Source organism: Pseudorasbora parva, chromosome 22 (genome assembly GCF_024679245.1).
Source record: "Pseudorasbora parva isolate DD20220531a chromosome 22, ASM2467924v1, whole genome shotgun sequence".
Lineage (NCBI taxonomy): Eukaryota > Metazoa > Chordata > Actinopteri > Cypriniformes > Gobionidae > Pseudorasbora > Pseudorasbora parva.
In genome coordinates this window covers 18055288-18077095 of record NC_090193.1, presented here as the reverse complement: position 1 = coordinate 18077095, position 21808 = coordinate 18055288, and the positions used below count along the sequence as shown (strand labels likewise).

General features: G+C 37.5%; 2 protein-coding genes across 11 annotated transcripts in view; one reads left to right on the top strand and one right to left on the bottom strand.

Annotated features, from left to right (window-relative positions):
• The window catches only part of mcf2l2 (MCF.2 cell line derived transforming sequence-like 2), a 126172-nt gene that overhangs the window by 23873 nt on the left and 80491 nt on the right, over nt 1-21808 (bottom strand). For all 9 annotated transcript variants that reach the window (XM_067432097.1, XM_067432099.1, XM_067432091.1 and 6 more), the window contains exons 16-25: nt 11765-11831; nt 7234-7349; nt 5476-5545; nt 5295-5387; nt 4341-4433; nt 3963-4088; nt 3640-3861; nt 2874-2966; nt 1821-1899; nt 1386-1440 (exon numbers count right to left, since the gene is read on the bottom strand). In XM_067432097.1, the coding sequence (XP_067288198.1) occupies nt 1386-1440; nt 1821-1899; nt 2874-2966; nt 3640-3861; nt 3963-4088; nt 4341-4433; nt 5295-5387; nt 5476-5545; nt 7234-7349; nt 11765-11831 (1014 nt within the window). The remainder of the gene's footprint in view (nt 1-1385; nt 1441-1820; nt 1900-2873; nt 2967-3639; nt 3862-3962; nt 4089-4340; nt 4434-5294; nt 5388-5475; nt 5546-7233; nt 7350-11764; nt 11832-21808) is intronic.
• Nucleotides 8828-17146, top strand: b3gnt5a (UDP-GlcNAc:betaGal beta-1,3-N-acetylglucosaminyltransferase 5a). Of its 2 annotated transcripts, none has more exons than XM_067432101.1 (2): nt 8828-8872; nt 15105-17146. In XM_067432101.1, exon 2 carries the CDS (start codon nt 15374-15376, stop codon nt 16523-16525), a length of 1152 nt encoding a protein of 383 aa, XP_067288202.1. In that variant the 5' UTR covers nt 8828-8872; nt 15105-15373; the 3' UTR covers nt 16526-17146. The 2 variants fall into 2 exon arrangements, with proteins under 2 accessions (XP_067288202.1, XP_067288201.1); XM_067432100.1 differs by lacking the exon at nt 8828-8872 and adding an exon at nt 12464-12588.

The following is a 21808-nucleotide window of genomic DNA, read 5'->3' as shown; positions in this document are numbered from 1 at the left end:
ACGCCATCGCTGCTGAGGTTGGACGCAGTAAGACAGTCATTTTACATTTCTTAAAAAATCCTGAGGGTTATGGGACAAAAAAGTCAAGTGGTAGACCCAAAAAGATTTCACCTGCAATGAGCCGCAGGATAAATTTAAAAAAATAATTAACCTGGACGGTCCTGATGGCTTTCAACGTTACTGGCATGACAAGGAGATCCCACCTGAGATGTTTTCTACACACACAGTGGAGGAGGCTCTGCTTTTTCCTTCAATGGGAAAATGGAGCTTCAGGTTGTGCAGGGGCGTCAAACGGCGACTGGCTATGTGGATCTGTTGCAGCGGGCATCCCTCTTGACCGAGTGCCCCCGTCTGTGCGGTAATGACTGGGTCTTTCAACAGTACAACGCTGCAATTCACAAAGCCCGCCTGATGAAGGACTTCTTCCAGGAGAATAACGTTGCTCTTTTGGACCATCCTGCGTGTTCCCCTGATCTAAATCCCATTGAGAACATTTGGGGATGGATGGCAAGGGAAGTTTACAAAAATGGACAACAATTCTAGACCGTGGATGCCCTTCATGAAGCCATCTTCACCAAATGGAGCAACGTTCCCACCAGCCTCATGGAAACAGTCGCATCAAGCATGCCGAAACGAGTTTTTGAAGTGATCAACAAGAACGGTGGGGCTACTCACTACTGAGTCCTGACACTTTTAGTACTGTTGTGCGTTTATTTTTGGGCTATGGTCTTAAACTTTGGATCAGCAGTTGAACGACCTGTTTGAATTTAAATGCAGTTTTCAATAAATTGCCTACTCTCTATTTTTTGTCTCTTGCTCCTGTTTCTTCTTTTGGCATTTTGAAGCAGCACTTACAACCCAGTTATGATCCACTAGTGCGAAATGTGTAAAACTTGCAATGAATTGGTCTTAAGATTTTGTTCAGGAGTGTTATACGACAATTTTTACCACTGAGATTACTTGGAAAAAAAGTCCCATTCAACCAACAGCAAGATTTTTTTTTATCTTGTCTATCTGATTGTCAAATGTTAGGGCATTACTATGGTTACACCAATAGAATATCTGTGTGAACTTAATGTAAGTTTTTATATCTTTACACAGTACACCCACTAAAACCACATTGGGGCAAGTTAGATAAAAGCAAAAGCAAATATGGATATATAAATGGCTAAAGTGATGACATTCATACATTTTTAAGTAGGGCTATTTATGACCACACACACACACACACACACACACACACACACACACACACACACACACACACACACACACACACACACACACACACACACACACACACACACACACACACACACACACACACACACACACACACACACACACACACACACACACACACACACACACACACGACAAACTACCTCATGGGAGCATGGTAGATGTTCTCTGTAATCTTCTGATGAAGTTGACTGGCTTCTGTGCAATAAGAGAGAGTGGGGGCAGGGTAAAACCACAGAAAACACCTCAGGATTTGTTTGGTCTTTGATGTTGATCTCACTAACTTTTACAAAACAGCCATGAAAACTAAAAACAGATAGCATCATGTCTTCTCTATCAGATAGATTCACAGGTACATGCTGTCTTCGCGTGTTTCTAAGCACCGAGGAGAACTCTATAAATAGGTTTTACAGGGTAAGGATGCAAAAAGTTAAATACAGGGTTATTTAAGGTTGTCATAATTTTGGCTTTACATGTTACCTGTTTGTTCTTGGATAATTTGCATCAAGTTAGACAGTTTTAGTTTATATCCGACTGGGGTTGCATGATAAGGTCTAGGAATGTTTGCTCAGAAATACCTCGACAGGCCTCCAGCTGGCTTGTTAAGACTTTGCGGATCTCTGACACCCACGTGTTCTTCACATCCATGGAAGGGGCCTGACATAGAATACAGGAACAGACATATGCTATGCCAGTGGGAACTTCCCTGTTATGGGACAACAGTTCCCTCTCATGGCCGAGAAATGGAACAACGGGATGGAATTTAACAACAATTTAGATCCAATAAAACGATCTGGATGACAGGGCATCTATAAATTACGTATGAACGTTCACAACAGACCACAGCCACAACCGACATTGTTAATATTACGTGTGTGTGTGTGTGGGCATGTTTTTGTGACATATGAGGACCACACACACACACACACAGGACCAAAATGTGTATAATGACATGGGTCAAGGGGAAATTTTTTTTCGAGAAAGTAAAAATGCAAAATGTTTCATGTGATGGGTAGATATAGGGGCAGGGGCAGTGTAAGGGGATAGAAAATACAGTTTGTACAGTATAAAAACCATTACGCTTATGGAATGTCCCCATATGTCACCAAAACAAACAAGTGTGTGTGTGTGTGTGTGTGTGTGTGTGTGTGTGTGTGTGTGTGTTGAAGACTTCAGATGCAAAAGCCTCTAAGTACGTCAGATGTTTTTCTTGAAAATGTGCATTTTTGTCAGGCTCCATGTGTAAGTTGCTACCTAATACTGGTAATTCTGAATGGGCTATGGCTGGGATTTAGTGAGTTTGAAGTGAAAGTATTTGAGGAATGTATACTATGTGTGGAGAGCATTCACTCAGTATTGTTATCTCATTTTTGACAAGGTGACTTTTAGAGGCTTTTGCCTTCATATATATATATAATACATTATAAAATAATAGACTCAAGTTTGGATGAACAGACTGTTTTCACCCTGCTGAAAAATCCAGCATAAACAGCATGAATTCCATGTTGGTCCAGGCTGGTTTATGCTTGTTGGAGGTGGCAAAAAGATTTTTCTGCAGGGTATTTGGACCCCATTGCATATCCTCAAAAAGCAATTTTGTGTGACAGTGTTCCTGTGACATTAGTCTGTACCTGAACGATGTAAACTTCCTCTCTGCCATTGTACCAGATTTCAAACTTCTTGATGTCTCCCTTTACATTTTCTGTGATTCCCACTGAGCTCATCTGAAAAAAGCACAACACTGTTCAGTTTCAAACTTTAAAAAAAAAAAAGATTATTCCACTGAATTTATATATGAAAAAGAAAATGTTCCTTTACAGGAAAACGTATTTTAAAGTTAATTACAAGCTATTATATATATATATATATATAATATATCCGTATATATCCATCATAAATCCATTCCATTTATTAATTCCATTCAACAATTACATTTATTCTAAATTTTACTTCAAACTAGCTGGCTCACAACTTAATGTAAAACCTGAGGCAAAACCACTTGAGAACCCCTGTTCAATCAAGAAGAATTTTTTGCATTCATATATAGTGTTTTGTCAATCAGTCAAAAGAGAAATGTGTCAAATATTTGCTTTAAAAATGAGATAGCATTAGAGCAAATAGGATATGACTTGAAAAGCAGGAAGTTCAACAGCACAATACACATTCAGTGTAGATATAGGGCTCAAAACATTGACCTTCATGCAAAATGTTGGAATAAAAATAATCGAATGTGCCAAAAACTCAAAAACAGTGACGGCGAACTGATGCATGGAGCCATTGACTGATTTGAGGAAGTCTATTCTGCATGGCCAGATGTAAACCATTTTGCTACTTTGAGATTTCTAGGCACAAATCTCTGCTGTTCAATCTGACAGTCAGTGATCGTGTCTGTCCCACCTTTAATGAGTGCTTGAAACTGTAGGAAGGGGATTTCTCATGACCATCTGACGTCTCCTCACGTTTCTTGCAGAACAAAAGGATTTTGTGGTAGAGAAAGAGATGTCTCTGCATGGGTTTGAAGCGTGCCAAGTCCTTCACTTTACTGTGACCTTTCTTATGGTCTGTCCAAACGTTAAACGAGCCCTGCATGAGCAGTTTGCCCAAATCATTCAGATTGCCCTGAAAGACACAAGCATACACACATAAAGTGGCTTCATACATACAGAGTATTGACCTTTATGCAAACTACTGAAATAAAAATAATCTAATTTTCTAAAAACCTCAAATCCAGTGATGGCGATCTGATGCATGGAGTCATTGACTGATTTGATGATGTCCAGCACTGTGGACAGAGCTTCCTCCAGCTCGGCGGTGCCCTCTGAGTTCTTACTGCACTTCAGCATCTCCTGTAAAATGAGCAGATTGAGAAATGTGTTCGCAAAACCGGTTCAGTGAACTATTCAAACTCAAATAATCCCCGTTTTGAGGTCCCTAGGAGGAAACTGGCTTTACAAAAGGATTAAATGGTCTCATTTTACATGTAAAGTGGATGAAAGTTCAGGGTTAGTGTATTAGTTTAATTTTAAGAACAATAAAAGACAACTGAGAGGTCATCAACTTAATATACAAACAAATTAGTATAAGATTGAAAGTCTTACTTTTAACATCAGTTGGTACTTGGTGATTCTCTGCACAGGCTTTAGCAGATATGCATCTAATGAAAGCTTGTGGTCCAACCTTTTCTGACATTCCTGCATTAAAATAAAATAAAATATCATTAACCCTTATGTTGTGTTAAGGCCATTTTGGATCTTCTTGGTGTTGGTTAATGTTAGTTTATGTTATCGCACTGGACTTTCTGACTGTGTTTATGTCTTTAAATGCTTTTAAAACCAAGTTTAAAACAGTAGAAACTGCCTCAATTGTTTGTGATTGTTCCTTTTTTTTGACTCACAGTAATTCACAGCAATTATTTTTGATCAGGAACTTTGAAGGTATTTAAATATTTTAACATTTAAAAGGGAAGTAGCATTTTTTCTACTAGGGAAGTATCTTTACAAGTCTGAGGTCAGGATTGTTTTTTTTTCTTTTTTTTTTTTAAAGAAATGAAAACTTTTATTCAGCAAGGACACATTAGATGGATCAAAAGGTACAGTAAAGATTATTTAAAACTTGACATTGTTTCAGAAGATTCCTACATCAAATAAAATGCTATTAGTTTGAAATTTATATAAATCAAAAACTCCTGTAAAACAATTATCATAAATTGTATCATATTTTCCACAAAAATATTAAGCTGCACATTTGTTTTCAACATTGATAATAAAAATTAAATAACAATACAAATGTTACTTGAGCAACGAATCAGCATATTAGATTGATTTCTGAAGGATAATATGATACTGATGGCTGGAGTAATGATGCTGAAAATTACAAATAATAAATTACATTTTAAAATATATTAAAATGGAAAACAAATATTTTAAATGTTAATAATATTTTACAACATTACTGTATTTTAGATTAAATGCACACAGCCTCTGTTAGCATAAGAGACTTCTTTCAAAAACAACTGACCCTAAACTTTTAAAAGATGTATATGAAGGAATCACCTGAAAGAACATACTGTCCCCACACTGCCGCCACAGAGCCTCAGAGCGTGGCTTATTCTGACAATATTTCTCATAAATCTGTAACTCTTCCTTCTGTAAGAGAAATGACAAGCGTTAAGATCCCATTTCTCATACTGTAGTTGCACTGTATCTCCAACCACATTTTCATGATGTCACTCACCCGCTTCAAAAAGCATATCCCTACCAACTCTGGCTTTTCTGCAGAATTTTCCAGCTCTTTAAGAAACGTCCTGTCAAAAAATTATGGAAAAAATGAGTACAGAAACAAAATAAACAAGATAATGGTACATGCGTTCAACAGAAACTGTGAGATGGGTAGATAAATGGGTAGAGCACCAAGAAGGTGTTGTACTGTAGATATAACGGTAGAGTCACCATTTACGCGGTTTCGTTTTTAAAAAAGTTCATTAGACTTTTTCTTTCAATGAAAAGCAATTATATTGAAAAGCAATATAATAATATAATATAATATAATATAATATAATATAATATAATATAATATAATATAATATAATATAATATAATATAATATAGAAATATAAAATAATAATACATTAATACACTGCCCGGCCATTTTATGTTTCTAGCATATTTTATGTTTGGCAACTGTTCTTCCGACCCTAATTTGATGGAGTTTGTAGCTTTTCATCATTATGGCCATATTACAGGATGACAATGTCAAGATCTGGACCAAAAATGTATGCACCTCTTGACAATTGATAATTCAACTACCCAGCACTCCTCCAAAATCTCCTCCAGCACATCTGGTCTGGAAAATGATTCTTCATGCTTCCACCCAAACATTCTTTGAGGTTGATGAATCTTGGCATTGTCATCCTGGAATATGGCCATGGTATGTCTTCCTACATGGTTGTTTAAGAAATTAAAAGCTACACACTCCATAAATAAGGGGTCGGAAGAACTGTTGTCTCATTTTTGGTAATTTTCATTGGATGGAAAACAATAGCGATAACATTTTTTATTTTGCACGAAATAAAAACATCAGAAAGGCGGGGAACAGCAAGAGGTTGAATAAATAATGACTGAATTTTCATTTTTCATTATCCCTTTGTACGATTATTTAAACAAAACCTATATGCGTAGTGTCCCTGTCAAACAAATCAGTACAGAATGTCCAATATCAATAACAAACACAAAAGCCTTTGGAATAGTCATGCTTTCATTACTGACATGATGACAGGCTTGTGTTTCAGTGACTTTAAAAGCACAAAACCAAGGCTACAGCTTGGAAGGATGGGCAATGCTATGGCGTTGTTTATCTCCACCTGATTGACGCAGTAGAAACAGGTGCTGGGAAACAGCATATGGGGAGGCACCGCTCAAGGGGGGGTGTTATTGTCATTCTTGGACTTTGCTGTAACTCGATGCACATGTAGGAGACAATGAACTCTAGAAGAATAATCGCTAGCATGAGGCCAGCCGAACAACGGGCCGAGTAACCCCTGTGGCTTATAAGCAACAATGACTTTACAATCCAATATCACAAGCCCCACATCCAACCCAGACACACCATTTCTCTCACACTCAAAAACAAAACAAAAAACAAGAGATGTGTGAAATGACTTTCTTGTATTGGGGGTGTGGAGTTTACGGTTAACACTATAGGGAAATAACTAACCTAAGCAGTTGTCCTAAGAGCCATTCCAGGAATGTGGGATCATGTTGGGGGAGGGTCAGGCTCATGTAAAAGGGTGCTGGAAAATCTAGCTCAAGCTGTTAGCTGCGTTTTGGAAAATGGCAGCTGGTGTCGGGTTCAGGCTGCCAAATCATCTTGGACAAGCAACACGCCAGCTATCAGCTGGTTTACACCAGCTAATGGCCTGGTCTAACCAGCTGGAAATCTAACATCATGTCCTTAAGATGTATATGCCAACATTGGGAAAATCAGTTTCCTTACGTCTGGTGAAATTCGTAGATTTCTGGCAGATTGCCGAAAAGCACTTCCTTCTTGTTTTCCAAAGATGGTGGGATCAAGTAGATCAGCTCGGGGTCATCCAGTGCAGCGGCATATCCCTGCAGCCACAGACACAACCACCAAAACACTCACACATTTCAACACAACCACAGATTTGTAACTGATTTAACAGCAACTGCTTTCACTACTCAACATTTAGATTATTTAAACCCTTATGTTCTTAGCAAATGCTTTCATTAATTTGACAAATCACAAATACTAGGACTGGAATAGGACACAATTGTTACACAAAAACCTGCCTCGCGAACACCGGGACTTTTATTATGACGGGAAGGAACACAGTCGCTGGGCGCACGCACTATTTCCGCTTTTCATGAGCATAAGGTAATACAGCTCTGTTTATCATATTAGATACATTTTAGTGCGTTTAAAATGATGTTATGACGTTACTCTGTGCGTTTGCTCGGCGATGCTGTGACACTTGTTCACACTGCTAAGAGAAAAGTGCTTCTGCCAAATAGAACTGGAAACTGAGGGTAACGCAGATATGACGCTATTGACAGGCGACTCCTTCAAACGCTATGCTGAAACTAATAGCCATTTTCTCACGATTTTCAAATAGTTGGAAACATTTGGGATATTGCAAGTACTCAACTGAACAAAATATATAACACTGCCCTAGTGTCTTTTGGATATTTTACTGCAAAAATACTACATAGTGCACCTTTAAGATGTGTTCTATGGTGTGGTTTAATTTAATTTAATTGACAACAAAATACTGATAACTTAATTTAAGTACACACTACCATTCAAAAGTTTGGGGTGGAAGATTTTTTAAATGTTTTTGAAATAAGTCTCTTATGTTCATCAAGGCTGCATTTATTTGATAAAAATACTTATAGTATTAAGTATATAAGTATATTAAATATTATTACAATTTAAAATAAATATTTTTCATTTTAATTTATTGTAAAATGTAATTTCTTCCTACGATAGTAAAGCTGAATTTTCAGCATTATTCATTCGGTTCTGGTGCTCAAGAAACATTTCTTATTATTATCAATGTTAAAAATAGTTGTGCTATAGGCTCAGTGTAGCATTTATAAGCACTGACAGAAATGTAATATAATATACATAACTATGTTTTAGTGGAGTATAAACACCTCACAAATTGAACCGTTATGTTTTTATTACCTTAGAATGAGTAATTTCTGTCTACAAATACCTCTGCTCATGACATTTTTGCAACAAAGTAATATAACTTACTTTACAGTAGCCTACTTGAATATTTTTTTTTATTTCCTACATAAAATGTATACTTTTTCTCCGATACGTTTCCCAAAAGCATTTTCGTAAATACAAAATCAAATTCGAAGACTGTGCAGTGCAAAAGAAAATAAGGTTTATTATTATTATTATTATTATTATTATTCATTTTTGTTATTTTTCCCTTTTTCCATTGCTGCACTTTGATATTCTTCGGAATGAAAAGTGCGTTATAAATAAAATCTATTATTATTATTATTATTATTAAATATGTGCTCCGTGTTGCGTCCGTTGCTATAGCGACTGACGTGCTGCACAGACAAAGAACCGGATTTAAAACAAAGACACGAAAACGGTATGTTATACACTACAATAGATGTTTTCCTGCCATTACAAATTATTATACACTATTTTGATTAGATAAACTTCAAGTGTTCTAACGTAAAAGCAAATAAAATGTCAAATAAACATAATATACATACCGGTATACTACGGTATGTCTAATTTAACGTTAAATGCTATGGCTAACGTTATGTGTGAAGATGGCCATCTTTAAGCATGACTGTTTAGATTTAAATGAAATGGTAAAATGTTTCAATAAGGCTTGTGCACCAAAGCGTTTTAGCCACAGTTGTGTGTGGGCGCTTGTGAAAGCGGTTTCACAGAGCAGCGTTTTTTTCCCGTGAGAAACTTTGCTTGTTGTTATGATACGGAATAACCGCGGAAGTGTAACTAGTAACTTATCTCATTTCGCAGAAAGTTCGTTTCTGTGTTGATTTGCTCTGGCTCTTGTTTTAAATCATTTTGTCACATTACTTGGTGACGCGTTTTACACAAAGAATGTGGCGGTTTGTCAACTGAGCGCCGCGCTCATCACTGACGCCGCATTCACACGGGGCGTAGGCGTTAACGCTTGACGGAGGGCGTGGCTGAAGCTGGGTGCTGACGCGATCGTCATAGTGACAACAGCCAATCACATTAACTTGCCGCTTGGACCAAAACACAACACAAAAAAGCACATTTTTTGGTTGTATGTGCGAGTGCGATTGCCCGTGTAGTTGTTGTCAGCGCACTGCACAGGTGCACGAAGCTGTTAAGTACATTAAATCCTGAAAAAGCGCCGACAGCGGGAAGAATATCACGTAGTGGTCCAGGAGCTGCGTCTGGATTTTTAACGGTCTATGGTCTGGATGGTTCACGGAGCAGTAATGAACGCAATTGGCTAGTGTCTGCTGTAGGATATTTGCATACGGCGATCTGATTGGATGACGCCTGCGCTGGCGCTTGAAAAGTTGAGAATTCTTCAACTTCTGCCGCTTGCAACGCGAGTGAAGCGCCGCGACGGAACCCACAATTCAGTTCGGCAACGGATGATGTCACCCATTCAAAGTAAATGGGAAGCGTTAACGCCTACGCCCCGTGTGAATGCGGCGTGACTGTCACTCAGTCTTCATCCAGCCATCTAATCACAGTGGAGCAGGAGGAGGGGGACAAATACAACACAGACCAACTGCCACAATCTGCTTTTACAACGTCAACAGATGAAAACACGCAGCATAATAACAGACCAAAAGTCAAATAATGTACATTGTATCTACACATGGGCGTAGATTACGCGGGGGGGTCACTTTTAATAAAATGTATTTTAGTCCCCCGCACTTTTACTGGGGGACGGGATTCGAAACGGCGTTAGAATGCGGGGCATCGGGCAAGTTAACAGGGACGCTAGACAGCTTTCTCTAATCTCGGTTGATAGCGCGCTTCACGCGTCACGGTCAAATGTATTTACATAGAAACCAATTTGAATACATCAAGATTTAAATTCAGAGACAAAAAATAATCTATGCACGACCTGCCATTTTATTTGCATCTAAATAGGGCGCTCTCATAGAAAGTTCAAAAGCGGATTCGTAGAAGTAACGTTAATACTGTCACGCTGGAGCTGCAGCTGAAGGAAAACAATCGTTATGAGAGATGAATAGTGACGACGACAATCAGACGATTGCGACAATATATTATTTATGTGTGTTTTTCAAGCCATCTCAATGTAGCCTATTTATTGACAATAAAGTATCATGAATAATGCAGCTTTTTTTAATGTTTAGAAGGCTATCTTCTGCTCACCACGGCTGCATTTATTTAATCAAAAATAGTTAAACAGTAATATTGTGAAATATTATTACAAATTTTCCTATGTGAATATATAGTTATTTATTCCTGTGACACAAAGATTAAGCAGCCCCATGAGCAGCACAACTGATAATAATCATAAATGTTTCTTGAGCATCAGGTATTATGGTATTAGGACATTTCTGTCCCCCTCACTCCTGAAAAGATGGCTACGCCCCTGTATCTACATGAGCATTTTATGAGAGTCCATTTTTAACATTAACTAAGGTCGACAAAAGTAATGCACATCAACATTTACTAGTCCATTTTTTACAAGTCATCTCTTACATAAGTTCCTGTACTGTATGAATTAAGATAATGAATCAAGGTATAATACTTAACATACACATAAACTTACATAAAATAAAATATAAAATAAAAATAATATAAAACAAACAGTTTGCCATTTTTTATTCAAAGAAAAGAAAACAAAATAGAAGAAACAGTTAAAACTGAACACAATCTTGCACTTAAATTGTATAAAACTATTTCAAAATATTTTAGCTCCTTTTTGTTTTACATTTACTTGTACTTTTACTTTCAATACTTAAATATGTTTAATATGAAAAAATACAATAAAAGTACAATAAATATCACATAGGGCCTACTTTAAAACCTTTAATGTTACTCAAGTAATATTCTAAACATGTGACTTTAACTTTTAACAAAATAATTTTCTGGCAAGATATCTATACCTTTACTCAAGTAGTCTATGGCTTTTGAAGTACTTTATCCACCACTATATTTTTATCTTGTGTCGGCCCCTGTAGCTTCTGGTGGGCGCAATTCACAACCTCACCACTAGATGCCACTAAAGTCACACACTGCGTTCACCTTTATTATTTTGGTGGAAATTATGATGCTTTTTTAAGTTCAAGAGAACAAAATTTATCTGCTATATAAATCTGCTGTAACATTTTTAATGCCACTTTTGATCAACTTAATGCATTCTTGCTGAATAAAAGTTTTAATTTCTTCTTTAAAAAAAAAATGTTCTTACAGACCCTGAACTTTGTAGGCTAGGCAACTTGCAACAAGATAATTTCCTGTTTCATTTGTTATTTTCACATGCACGTACCTCTATGATGCTCTGCAGCTCTTCCACGTACAGCCTCTCCGTCTCAATCAACTCATTCATTATGTGACTGTTGAGAAAGACAAAAAAATCCATCAGTATTTGGTCATACAAAGGTCAGCACACGTGACGAGAGAGTGTTTTTTGATGAAAGATGTGAACAGGATTATCAGAAAGCCATCAAATTATATGAGGGATGGGTTTTTTTCATAGCAGGAAATAAGCTAAAAATGGCTGTTTCACTTAAACCATTTATTTTGCAAATGTGAAGCATTAACATGTCATCTGCTGACCAACACAAAAGGGCCGCTTGGTTCCGATCTTTGTGTGTAGAGTCTACACTAAATAATGCTCATAGAGTTTGTTGTTGAAATTCAGTAACTGAGTGTACTCTAAACGTCAACACATTTGAGGTAACTTCCTTTAATGTGTTAGGTGCGATAACGCCTCAAATAACCCTCCAGGTATCAGATTTTATTTTGTGTCGCCTTAATTCTCCTCTAACACAGACCAATGCCGATGAATTGCATTTATTGTGCTGAGGTGCAGCCTTGCTTATTTGAATCAGATGACTCAAATTCCATGTTTCTGTCAGAGAAGTCTCTCTTTTCACAGTTTGTTCATATGATAAAGTTGGCCAATGTTTAAAAAGAGGGATGTGCTTTTCGCCTCCCACCCATCAGAAACACACCCTCTGCAAACGTAAACTGCTCTTGCAGCTACACACTTCTGCTTTCAATACTGCTGTAACAATACGACTGAAGTCCAGGGCTTTAAAAGAGAACTTTTTTAGTTTACTACATCATGGATGGGCCACAGTCTCAATGGTAAGTCGCATATATATATATTTTGAGTTCATTATGGAGTTGTAGAAAACTACCAAGAGATTTAACTTAAGGAAACCAAGTACAAAATGTCTTTCCATTGGCATGTCAAGCCTTAGAGACCTTGTGCTAAATTTACACTGTAACTGTGGAGTCTCGAGTACTGAATTTGATATGCGGAAAAAATGAATGAAAGTGCCAAGCCCTTTTTTTCTGGTGAAATCATTCCAAAAAAAAATGTCAAGCATACTGACTGTATTATATGATTATCTGTGCTATTAAATATGAACATTTGACTGGGGTGTTTTACAAAGGAGTCTCTTTGGGAGTACTTTGATTATTTTTAAATGACTTTTAACCTATTAGAAAAATTTAATGAGTAATGAGAAATACTTGCTAATAACCTTCCAAGATAAAAAATAAAAAGGATTACAGACAGATTTTGATCACTGAGACAAAGTTGGCAAAACTTTTTCAGATAAGGAAACAATGACAAGAGTATTAAATAGAGAAGTTGAACAAATCATGAAGATTAAATGTAGCTTCTTTTCAGAGGCATGTAAGCACTTTGTGGAAATGATTAAATGAGTTCACACGAGGATGAGAACGCGGTGACTGTTAATGAACCTGAAATGAAATGTTTCTTTTTTTTTTAAATCTTTTTTTTTGGAAAGGCAAATTCCCACCACATACATTAATTACAACTTTAGTTCAATGTTTGTAATTATATATGCAAAGCAGGAATGTGTTTAAATCAACATTTTAATGTATAAAAGAGAGCAAGAAGAAAAAAAACAAGTTTCATTCAAAAATGAGATGGATGGTCATGTAAACGGCAAATTATTAACAAATTATTGCTTTCACAGCCCGGCTGGTGTGAGCAGGTGATCCAGTTTGACAGGCGGCCCTGCTGCTGTTGGCTTAAGGGAGTTTTGGGTGTGTGATGACGACTTTCATTGTTGCCGTGTCGTGCCTTTGAGTAGATTTGCTGCTGCAATGATCTTTTCGTGGTGGTGAATGTTTTGTATAGCACCCAGCAGATCAGCATTTTCGGTTGTTTAAAGCCTTCTTTTATTCAACGTTGCGCTGAGTCGACGATTGCTTTCATTCACGAGATCGATTCGGCGAGTCCCCTCACATGGTCAAGGTTTTGAATCAGCTCTCGCAACAAATGGTGTAAACAGGCAGCATTTGTTAGGGAGGAATTTTGTTTTGAAAGCATATAATAAGCGGAGACTCTGGCCACCCTGATTTTTGAAAAAAATAGGCTAAATGTATCGCAAGTGTAATAAAATACAACCGGTTAAAATTATGAGGTCAGTATGATTTTTCATTTTTAATCATTTTATTCAGCTAGGACCTATTTAATTGATCAAAAGTGACCGTAAAGACTTGCAAATAGTATTAGTTATTTTAAATTGTAATAATATTTTAATATATTACTGGTTTGAGTGTATTTTTGACCAAATAAATGCAGCGTTGGTGCACTGTAAAAAAATGTGGTTGTTTTTTGTTGGTTTAACTTAAAAAAGTAAGTAACCTGGTTGACTTAAAATTTTGAGTTTATTGAAATTAAAAATTTGAGTTGATACAATGATTGATACAAAGGAAATTTGTTTAATAAATAGAAACTCAAAATATTTTTGTATCTGAACCACATAAAAAAATGATAAATCATGAAAATAGCACTATTTGGCATCTTTCACTGCATCATCAGAAATAAAACACACACAATTACCCAATATGCTTAAAAAATCTTTTAATAATATTTTAATAAAGGTTGTCAAATCTCAAAAAATGTTCATTGTATTAACTCAAAATTTCAATTTCAATGAACTCAAAATTTTAAGGCAACCAGGTAACTTTTTTTGTAAATATTTTTTTACAGTGTGAGAATCTAAGAAACTTCTTTCAGAAACAAAAATATCTTTTTTTTTTTTTTTTTTACTGTATGTGAAATAGTTCAAATAATAAAATGTGTGTATTTTAATTTATTGTGGACCCACTTTATATTAGGTGGCCTTATTTAAATTAATAATTTGATACAGTACACTTATTGTGATTTATGTTTTTACATTGTACTTTTTTTTACTGCATGTAATTACATATGCAATTAATTTCTGTAGTTACATTTATAATTACACTGTTGGCACTTCCCTTAGATCTAACCCTACCCTTAACTTACCCATACAACCACACTTGTAATAATATTTTTAAAAAATTAAAACGTGTCACTAACTTTACCTGTATCCCACCTCAATATCAGCAAAATTGTTTTACAATACTGTATGAACAAAAGCACACAGTATATCGTAGTTAATGCCACCTAATATAAAATATACATATTAGTTACATATTATTGTTATTATTAATCCAATTAAAATATGGCAGTTCATCTACGCAAATTCTATGCAGACAACCAAGGGCCAATTCAAGGAAGTTATCTGCATAAATCAGTAAAATAAAAGTTTACGTTAAATCGTGATTATATGCAAATGATCATTCTTCTTTCTTTCCAGAACACAAATGCCACGTTAATGCAATACAGTGGATTGTCTTCACTTCGAAAGCAAATAAAGATTGACATTTTTTTGTAAAAAGAAGTGTAAGAGAAAGGACACAAAGAGGACAATGTTTTGGGTTAATGCTTCTGGTTGGCCGACACATCTGCACTGAGATTACTACGATGGAAATCAGGAAAACTCTTTGCTGGAAAAACATTGAGAGCAGTACTTCTGGATTGCATTATTGGACTTGACAAGGCCGAGGGTGTGCGCAGCTTAGCAGAATGTTTATGAATTGCAGAAGGGTGAAAAAATGGCATTTTCTAAAGCTTGTTTCAATGTGCTGTGTCATGTCAATCCTCATGGTTTACTGGGACCATCTGGACCACCATGTCGTGAGCCACATGAAGTCGTACTCCTACCGCTACCTGATCAACAGCTACGACTTCATCAACAAGAGCCTCAGCGTCAGCCCGGAGGAAGCCGCTAGGTTTAGAAGTTTCCCATATTTGCTAAACAACAGGGACATTTGTAAAGACAAAGACGTGCTGCTGCTCCTCTTCGTCAAGTCCTCTCCAGGAAACTTCAAAAGACGGCAGGCCATCCGGTCCACTTGGGGGAACGAGTCCTACATAAGTCACAAGCTGGGTGTTATCGTGAAGGTAGTGTTTGCTATGGGCGCCGACCCTGGCGTGCTCGGTAATAAATTACTGGAGAAAGAATTCCAGGCAAAATTGCACAAGGAACACACAAACAGCCATGACTTGGTTCAGCAGGATTTTCTTGACACATTCCACAACCTCACTGTGAAACTGCTGCTTCAGTTCCGCTGGACACATGAGAACTGCGCCCATGCCCACTTCCTCATGACCGCGGACGATGACGTCTTCATTCACATGCCCAATCTGGTGGGCTACCTTCAGGACCTCAGAAGACAGAACGTGCGCAACCTCTGGGTCGGCCACGTGCACAGGGGGGCGCCTCCCATTCGCCGCAGGGACAGTAAGTATTACATGCCCTTAGACATGTACCAGTGGTCCTCCTACCCGGATTACACCGCTGGGGCCGGGTACGTGGTCTCTGGCGACGTGGCGGCCAAAATCTATCAGGCCATGCTGTCTCTTAACGCCTCCATGCATATCGACGATGTCTTCATGGGTATCTGTGCCATCGCAGCGGACGTCTCGCCTCAGGAACACGTTTACTTCTCGGGCGAGGGGAAAACGCCCTATCACCCGTGCATCTATAAAAAAATGATCACCTCTCATGGACACGAGGACGATATCAGGTATCTGTGGAAGGCTGCGACCTCCCCACAAGTAGAAGTTATTTCGTCTGGATTGGTGGGGAAACTTTATTGTACAGCTGTGAAAATGGCGCTGCTTTGTAAGCCGTACTATACAAACACGTATTCATGCATGGCAGCATTTACATAATGCACTGTGAGCTTGTATGTGGAGTCCAAACAGTATTTCATTTTTTTGTTTTTGTTTACTTTTGACTTCAAAGTTCAACATTGTGACATTTCACAATAAAGAAAAAAGGTGCACCCATAAGTATTTGTTTAGCATTTTATTTTATTTTATTATTATTTTGTACAATGTAACAATCCCTTAGTGAAAAAGCAGGACTGGGATACAACTGTCAAGGTGTGTTTGGGGTTTCATTCATGTTTCATGTTCTCAGTTTATCATGTTCTTATTTTGCCATGTTTACTGTTGTCCTGTTTCCTGGGTTGTCACATGATTCACCTGTGTTCTTGTGTCATGTTGTCATTGGTTCATTGTTCAGAGATGTTCCTTGTCTAGTCATTAGTCTTTGAATATTTAAGCCGTCAAGTTTGCCATGGTCCTAGTCGAGTACTGTTATGTGTAACACACCGTTGGTGAGTGTATGGTTCATAGTCATGTCTGTTATTGCTTTATAAGTTAGTTTATTTAGTATGTTCATAAGCTCAATAAAACTGCACTTGGATTCATCCCTACAACTTGCTTTAAGTGGACCTCTGTTACAACAACATAATGCACATCAAACATAATGCATGTCTTCCACATGAACATAACATAAATCTCACAAAACCTGTCAAGGTCATATTTCTAAATGACATATACCTTCTAAATAATTAATAAAAAAATAATAATAAAAAAAAAAAGATTTCCCCACACTTTACCATAATTACCATAGCTACAAAACAGTTCTTTCACGTCTGTAATGTGAGATAAATGATTATATATTATTTAAACAGTAGGCCTATTTATATTAAAATAAATCAGTTACAGTTATGATAAATACTAAGAATTACTGAGAATATAAATTACAAAAACAATTACAAACAAAAAACCCTCAGAGGCATAGTGACAAGAAAACTATAGGAGAAAATTAATGAAAATATCAATTCTTGATATTGTAAATGTGAAATTACTGTATTACAGAATATAAGGACAATCTCCATTAAAATAATAAGAATTAACGTAAATTGTTGCAACAAGAATGAGTTATGATGCTTCAATATGCTTTAGTCTTTGTAAAAAATAATGCCAAAAATGTAGATTGCCATGTTTCCCCCCACTATTTTTCTGAAGAAAAAAATATATCAATTAACGTGTTCAATCCATCCTTTTTAAAGCAGACATTATTTTACAATTGATTCTACAATATTTTAATATTATCTACTCAAAAACCACAATCCCTCTTCCCCAACCCCCCAAACTTTTCAAAAATAAAAAAAATTCAAGTTCTGAAAAAAAATCTACATCTGACTACGACTACTTGGTGAAAACATAGGCTGAGTAGATTGAGTTTTAGATTGAGATAGACATTTAATTCGGTAACTTTGGCCAGTTTTGAAATTTGCTGTTTGATGATAGTTTTGCATACATATGTGTTTGCGTGACTCTTTCAGAAGATGTGTCATTTTACGTCAATGGTGGGGAAAGAGTAAATCCATTTGTGTTGATGAATAATTTTTGTTGCACTGGCAGAAATTGTTTAAAGGTTGTGATTAAAAAGGTTGCGAATAATGTCTTGTGGTATGCCATTTCAAGTGATTGTCAGATACCGCCCTCACGCCGAAAACATCATTAGAGAAGAGAAGGAAGGAAGGAAGGAATAGTTATTCTGATTAAAGATTAAGGGGCATATTAATAAAATAAAATATTTTTTAAAAAAAGAGTAATTTTCACATAAAACGTACATCGGCATAACTAACTGCTTTACCATACATGTCATTTCTTCTTTGCTCAATGCATTTGCATGTAAATATGTGCTATGTGTCAGGAGTTTTGTTGCATTGAGCTTGTTCCTGTCTTGAGTTTCTAGTCTCTGTCTGTTTGATTCAGTTCATCTGTTGATTGTTAGATAACTCATCGTTCCCTTGTTTAGTTCTAGTATCCACGTTTTGTTCAGTTCTATGTCCTGTCTCATCATTGCTTAGATGTTGTTTAAAGACATTTCCTGGAATTCTCCTTTGCCATCCTTCCTTGTCACAGCCACCCGTAATTTTAATTAAATATACAAAAACCACATAACCCAAAAGTAGAACATTAGAACATGTCTTGTTATTCAAAAACACAGACCTACTGTATATACACTGATATACACTAAAGGTCAAAAGTTTTAGAACGTTAAGATTTTTTTTAAAGAAGTCTCTCCCTCATCACGGCTGCATTTATGTTATTATAAATACAAAAAAGCTGAAATAAAAATATAACTATGTTTTCTATTTGAATATACACTCACCTAAATGATTATTAGGAACACATGTTCAATTTCTCATTAATAAAATTATCTAATCAACCAATCACATGGCAGTTGCTTCAATGCATTTACGGTATGGTCCTGATCAAGACAATCTCCTGAACTCCAAATGTAATGTCAGAATGGGAAAGAAAGGTGATTTAAGCAATTCTGAGAGTGAATTGTTGGTTGTTGGTGCCAGACGGGCCGGTCTGAGTATTTCACAATTTGCTCAGTTACTGGGATTTTCCACATAACCATTTCTAGGGTTTACAAAGAATGGTGTGAACATCCTGGAAAAACATCCAGTATGCGGCAGTCCTGTGGGCGAAAATGCCTTGTTGATGTAAGAGGTCAGAGGAGAATGGGGCAACTGATTTCAGCTGATAGAAGAGCAACTTTGACTGAAATAACCACTCGTTACAACCGAGGTATGCAACAAAACATTTGTGAAGCCACAACACGCACAACCTTGAGGCGGATTGGCTACAACAGCAGAAAACCCCACTGAGTACCACTCATCTCCACTACAAATAGGAAAAAGAGGCTACAATTTGCACAAGCTCACCAAAATTGGACAGTTGAAGACTGGAAAAATGTTGCCTGGTCTGATGAGTCTCGATTTCTGTTGAGACATTCAGATGGTAGAGTCAGAATTTGGCGTAAACAGAATGAGAACATGGATCCATCATGCCTTGTTACCACTGTGCAGGCAGGTGGTGGTGGTTTTTATTGGGTTGGGGGAATTTTTTATTGGCACACTTATGCCCCTCATTTAAATTCCACGGCCTACCTTAGCAATATTTCTGACCATTTCCATCCCTTTATGACCAATATGTACCCATCCTCTAATGCTCGACTTATTTCAAATTGTTTTCTTGAACATGACAATGAGTTCACTGTACTAAAATGGCCCCAACAGTCACCAGATCTCAACCCAATAGAGCATCTTTGGGATGTGGTGGAACGGGAGCTTTGTGCCCTGGATGTGGATCCCACAAATCTCCATCAACTGCAAGATGCTATCCTATCAATATGGGCCAACATTTCTAAACAATGCTTTCAGCACCTTGTTGAATCAATGCCACATAGATTTATTGCAGTTCTTAAGGTGAAAGGGGGTCAAACAGTATTAGTATGGTGTTCCTAATAATCCTTTAGGTGAGTGTATTAAAATGTAATTTATTCCAGTGACGCAAAGCTGAATTTTGAGCATCATTACTCCAGTCTTCAGTGTCACACGATGTTTCAGAAATCATTCTAATATGATGATTTACTGCTCAAGGTTTTGCATTTGAAAAAATAGTCATTTCAGGTAATATTTAGAAGGCAGAGTGTACTTTGTGAGCATAGGCGGTAACAAATCTTAATGCATTCATTATCAGGGTAGATTACAGGAATGGACTTCCCAGACTATAGGTTTATTGTGGTCAACAGCATCAAATGCAGCATTGACATTTTGCTAGCATCAGAATTTAACCAAATATCATTTACATTGTTTACACAGTCCTTTTTAGATCTCTCCAGGGATGTTCAATCGGGTTCAAGTTCAAGTCTCAGCCAGAGCCACTCAAAGACATTCACAGAGTTGTCCTGTAGACACTCCTTTGTTATCTTGGTTGTGTGCTTAGGCTCGTTGACCTGTTGGAACATGGACCTTCTCCCCAGTCTGAGGGGCAGAGCGCTCTGGAGCAGGTTGTCATCAAGTATGTCTCTGTACATTGTGGCATTCATCTTCCCCTCGTCCTGACTAGTCTCCCAGTTCCTGCCACTGAAAAAGCATCCCGCATCACGATTCTGCCACCACCATTCTTAACTGTAAGGATGGTATTGGCCAGGTGATGAGTGGTGCCTGGTTTCCTCCAGACATGACGCTTACCATTCAGGCCGAAGAGTTCAATCTTTGTTTCATTAGACAAAATAAATTTATTTCCCATGGTGGTCTGAGAGTCCTTCAGGTGCCTTTTGGCAAACTCAGGCAGCCTTTCACTGAGGAGTGGCTTCCGTTTGTTCACTCTACCACACAGGCCTGGTTGGTGGAGTGCTGCAGAGATGGTTGTTCTTCTTCTCTCCACAGAGAAATGCTGGAGCTCTGTCAGAGTGACCATCAGGTTTTTGGTCACCTCCCTGGTTAAGGCCCTTCTTCCCCAATCACTCAGTTTTGCCTGGCGGCCAGCTGTAGGAAGAGTCCTGGTGATTCCAAACTTCTTCCATTTATGGATGTTGGAGGCCACTATGCTCATTGGGACCTTTAATGCTGCAGAAATGTTTATTTACCCTTCCCCAGATCTGTGCCTTGATACAATCCTTGGAGGTCTACAGACAATTTCTTGGACTTCATGACTGGGTGTGCTCTGACATACACTGTTAACTGTGGGACCTTATAAATAAAGGTTTGTGCTTTTTCAAATGATGTCCAATCAACTGAATATACCACAGGTAGATTCCAATCACTGTGAGAGTGTGGGCGGGCTTTTGATATCGCGACTGTACTTCCTGCTCTACTTCCTGCTCTCTACTGCGCAACTCCGGCCCCGAAATCGCTACTGCGCAGACTCGGTCCCAAGATGTCAGCGACGTGAGGCCGCCTGAAAGCTACAAATCTGGCAAGCGGAAACGGATGATGTCGCGTCGTCCATATTTTTTTACGGTCTATGAACAAGACCGACTAAATGACAACACTAAGCAAAACATCTCAAATGGAGATTGATAAAATGCAGCTTACTTGTTTATTTGGTATTTTTAGATCATTTGCATGCGAGAAAGAGCTCGCGTTCGTGCGGTTGCCAGATATCAGTAATTAAATCCACCAAACAGATGTGAAAAGAAACCCGTTCACACTCCGGTTTTTATCTAAACATGTCCAATCTGGCAACCATATGCACGCGAGCTCTCTCTCGTGCATGGACGATCTGAAAACATTATTAGGATATTGCATGTTTATATAACGTTAGTCACAATGTAGGCTAATGTTACGCAGTGAC

Excerpts from the sequence above, each read along its gene's own strand:
- b3gnt5a (XM_067432101.1), top strand. The coding sequence starts at position 15,374 with ATGTTTATGAATTGCAGAAGGGTGAAAAAATGGCATTTTCTAAAGCTT.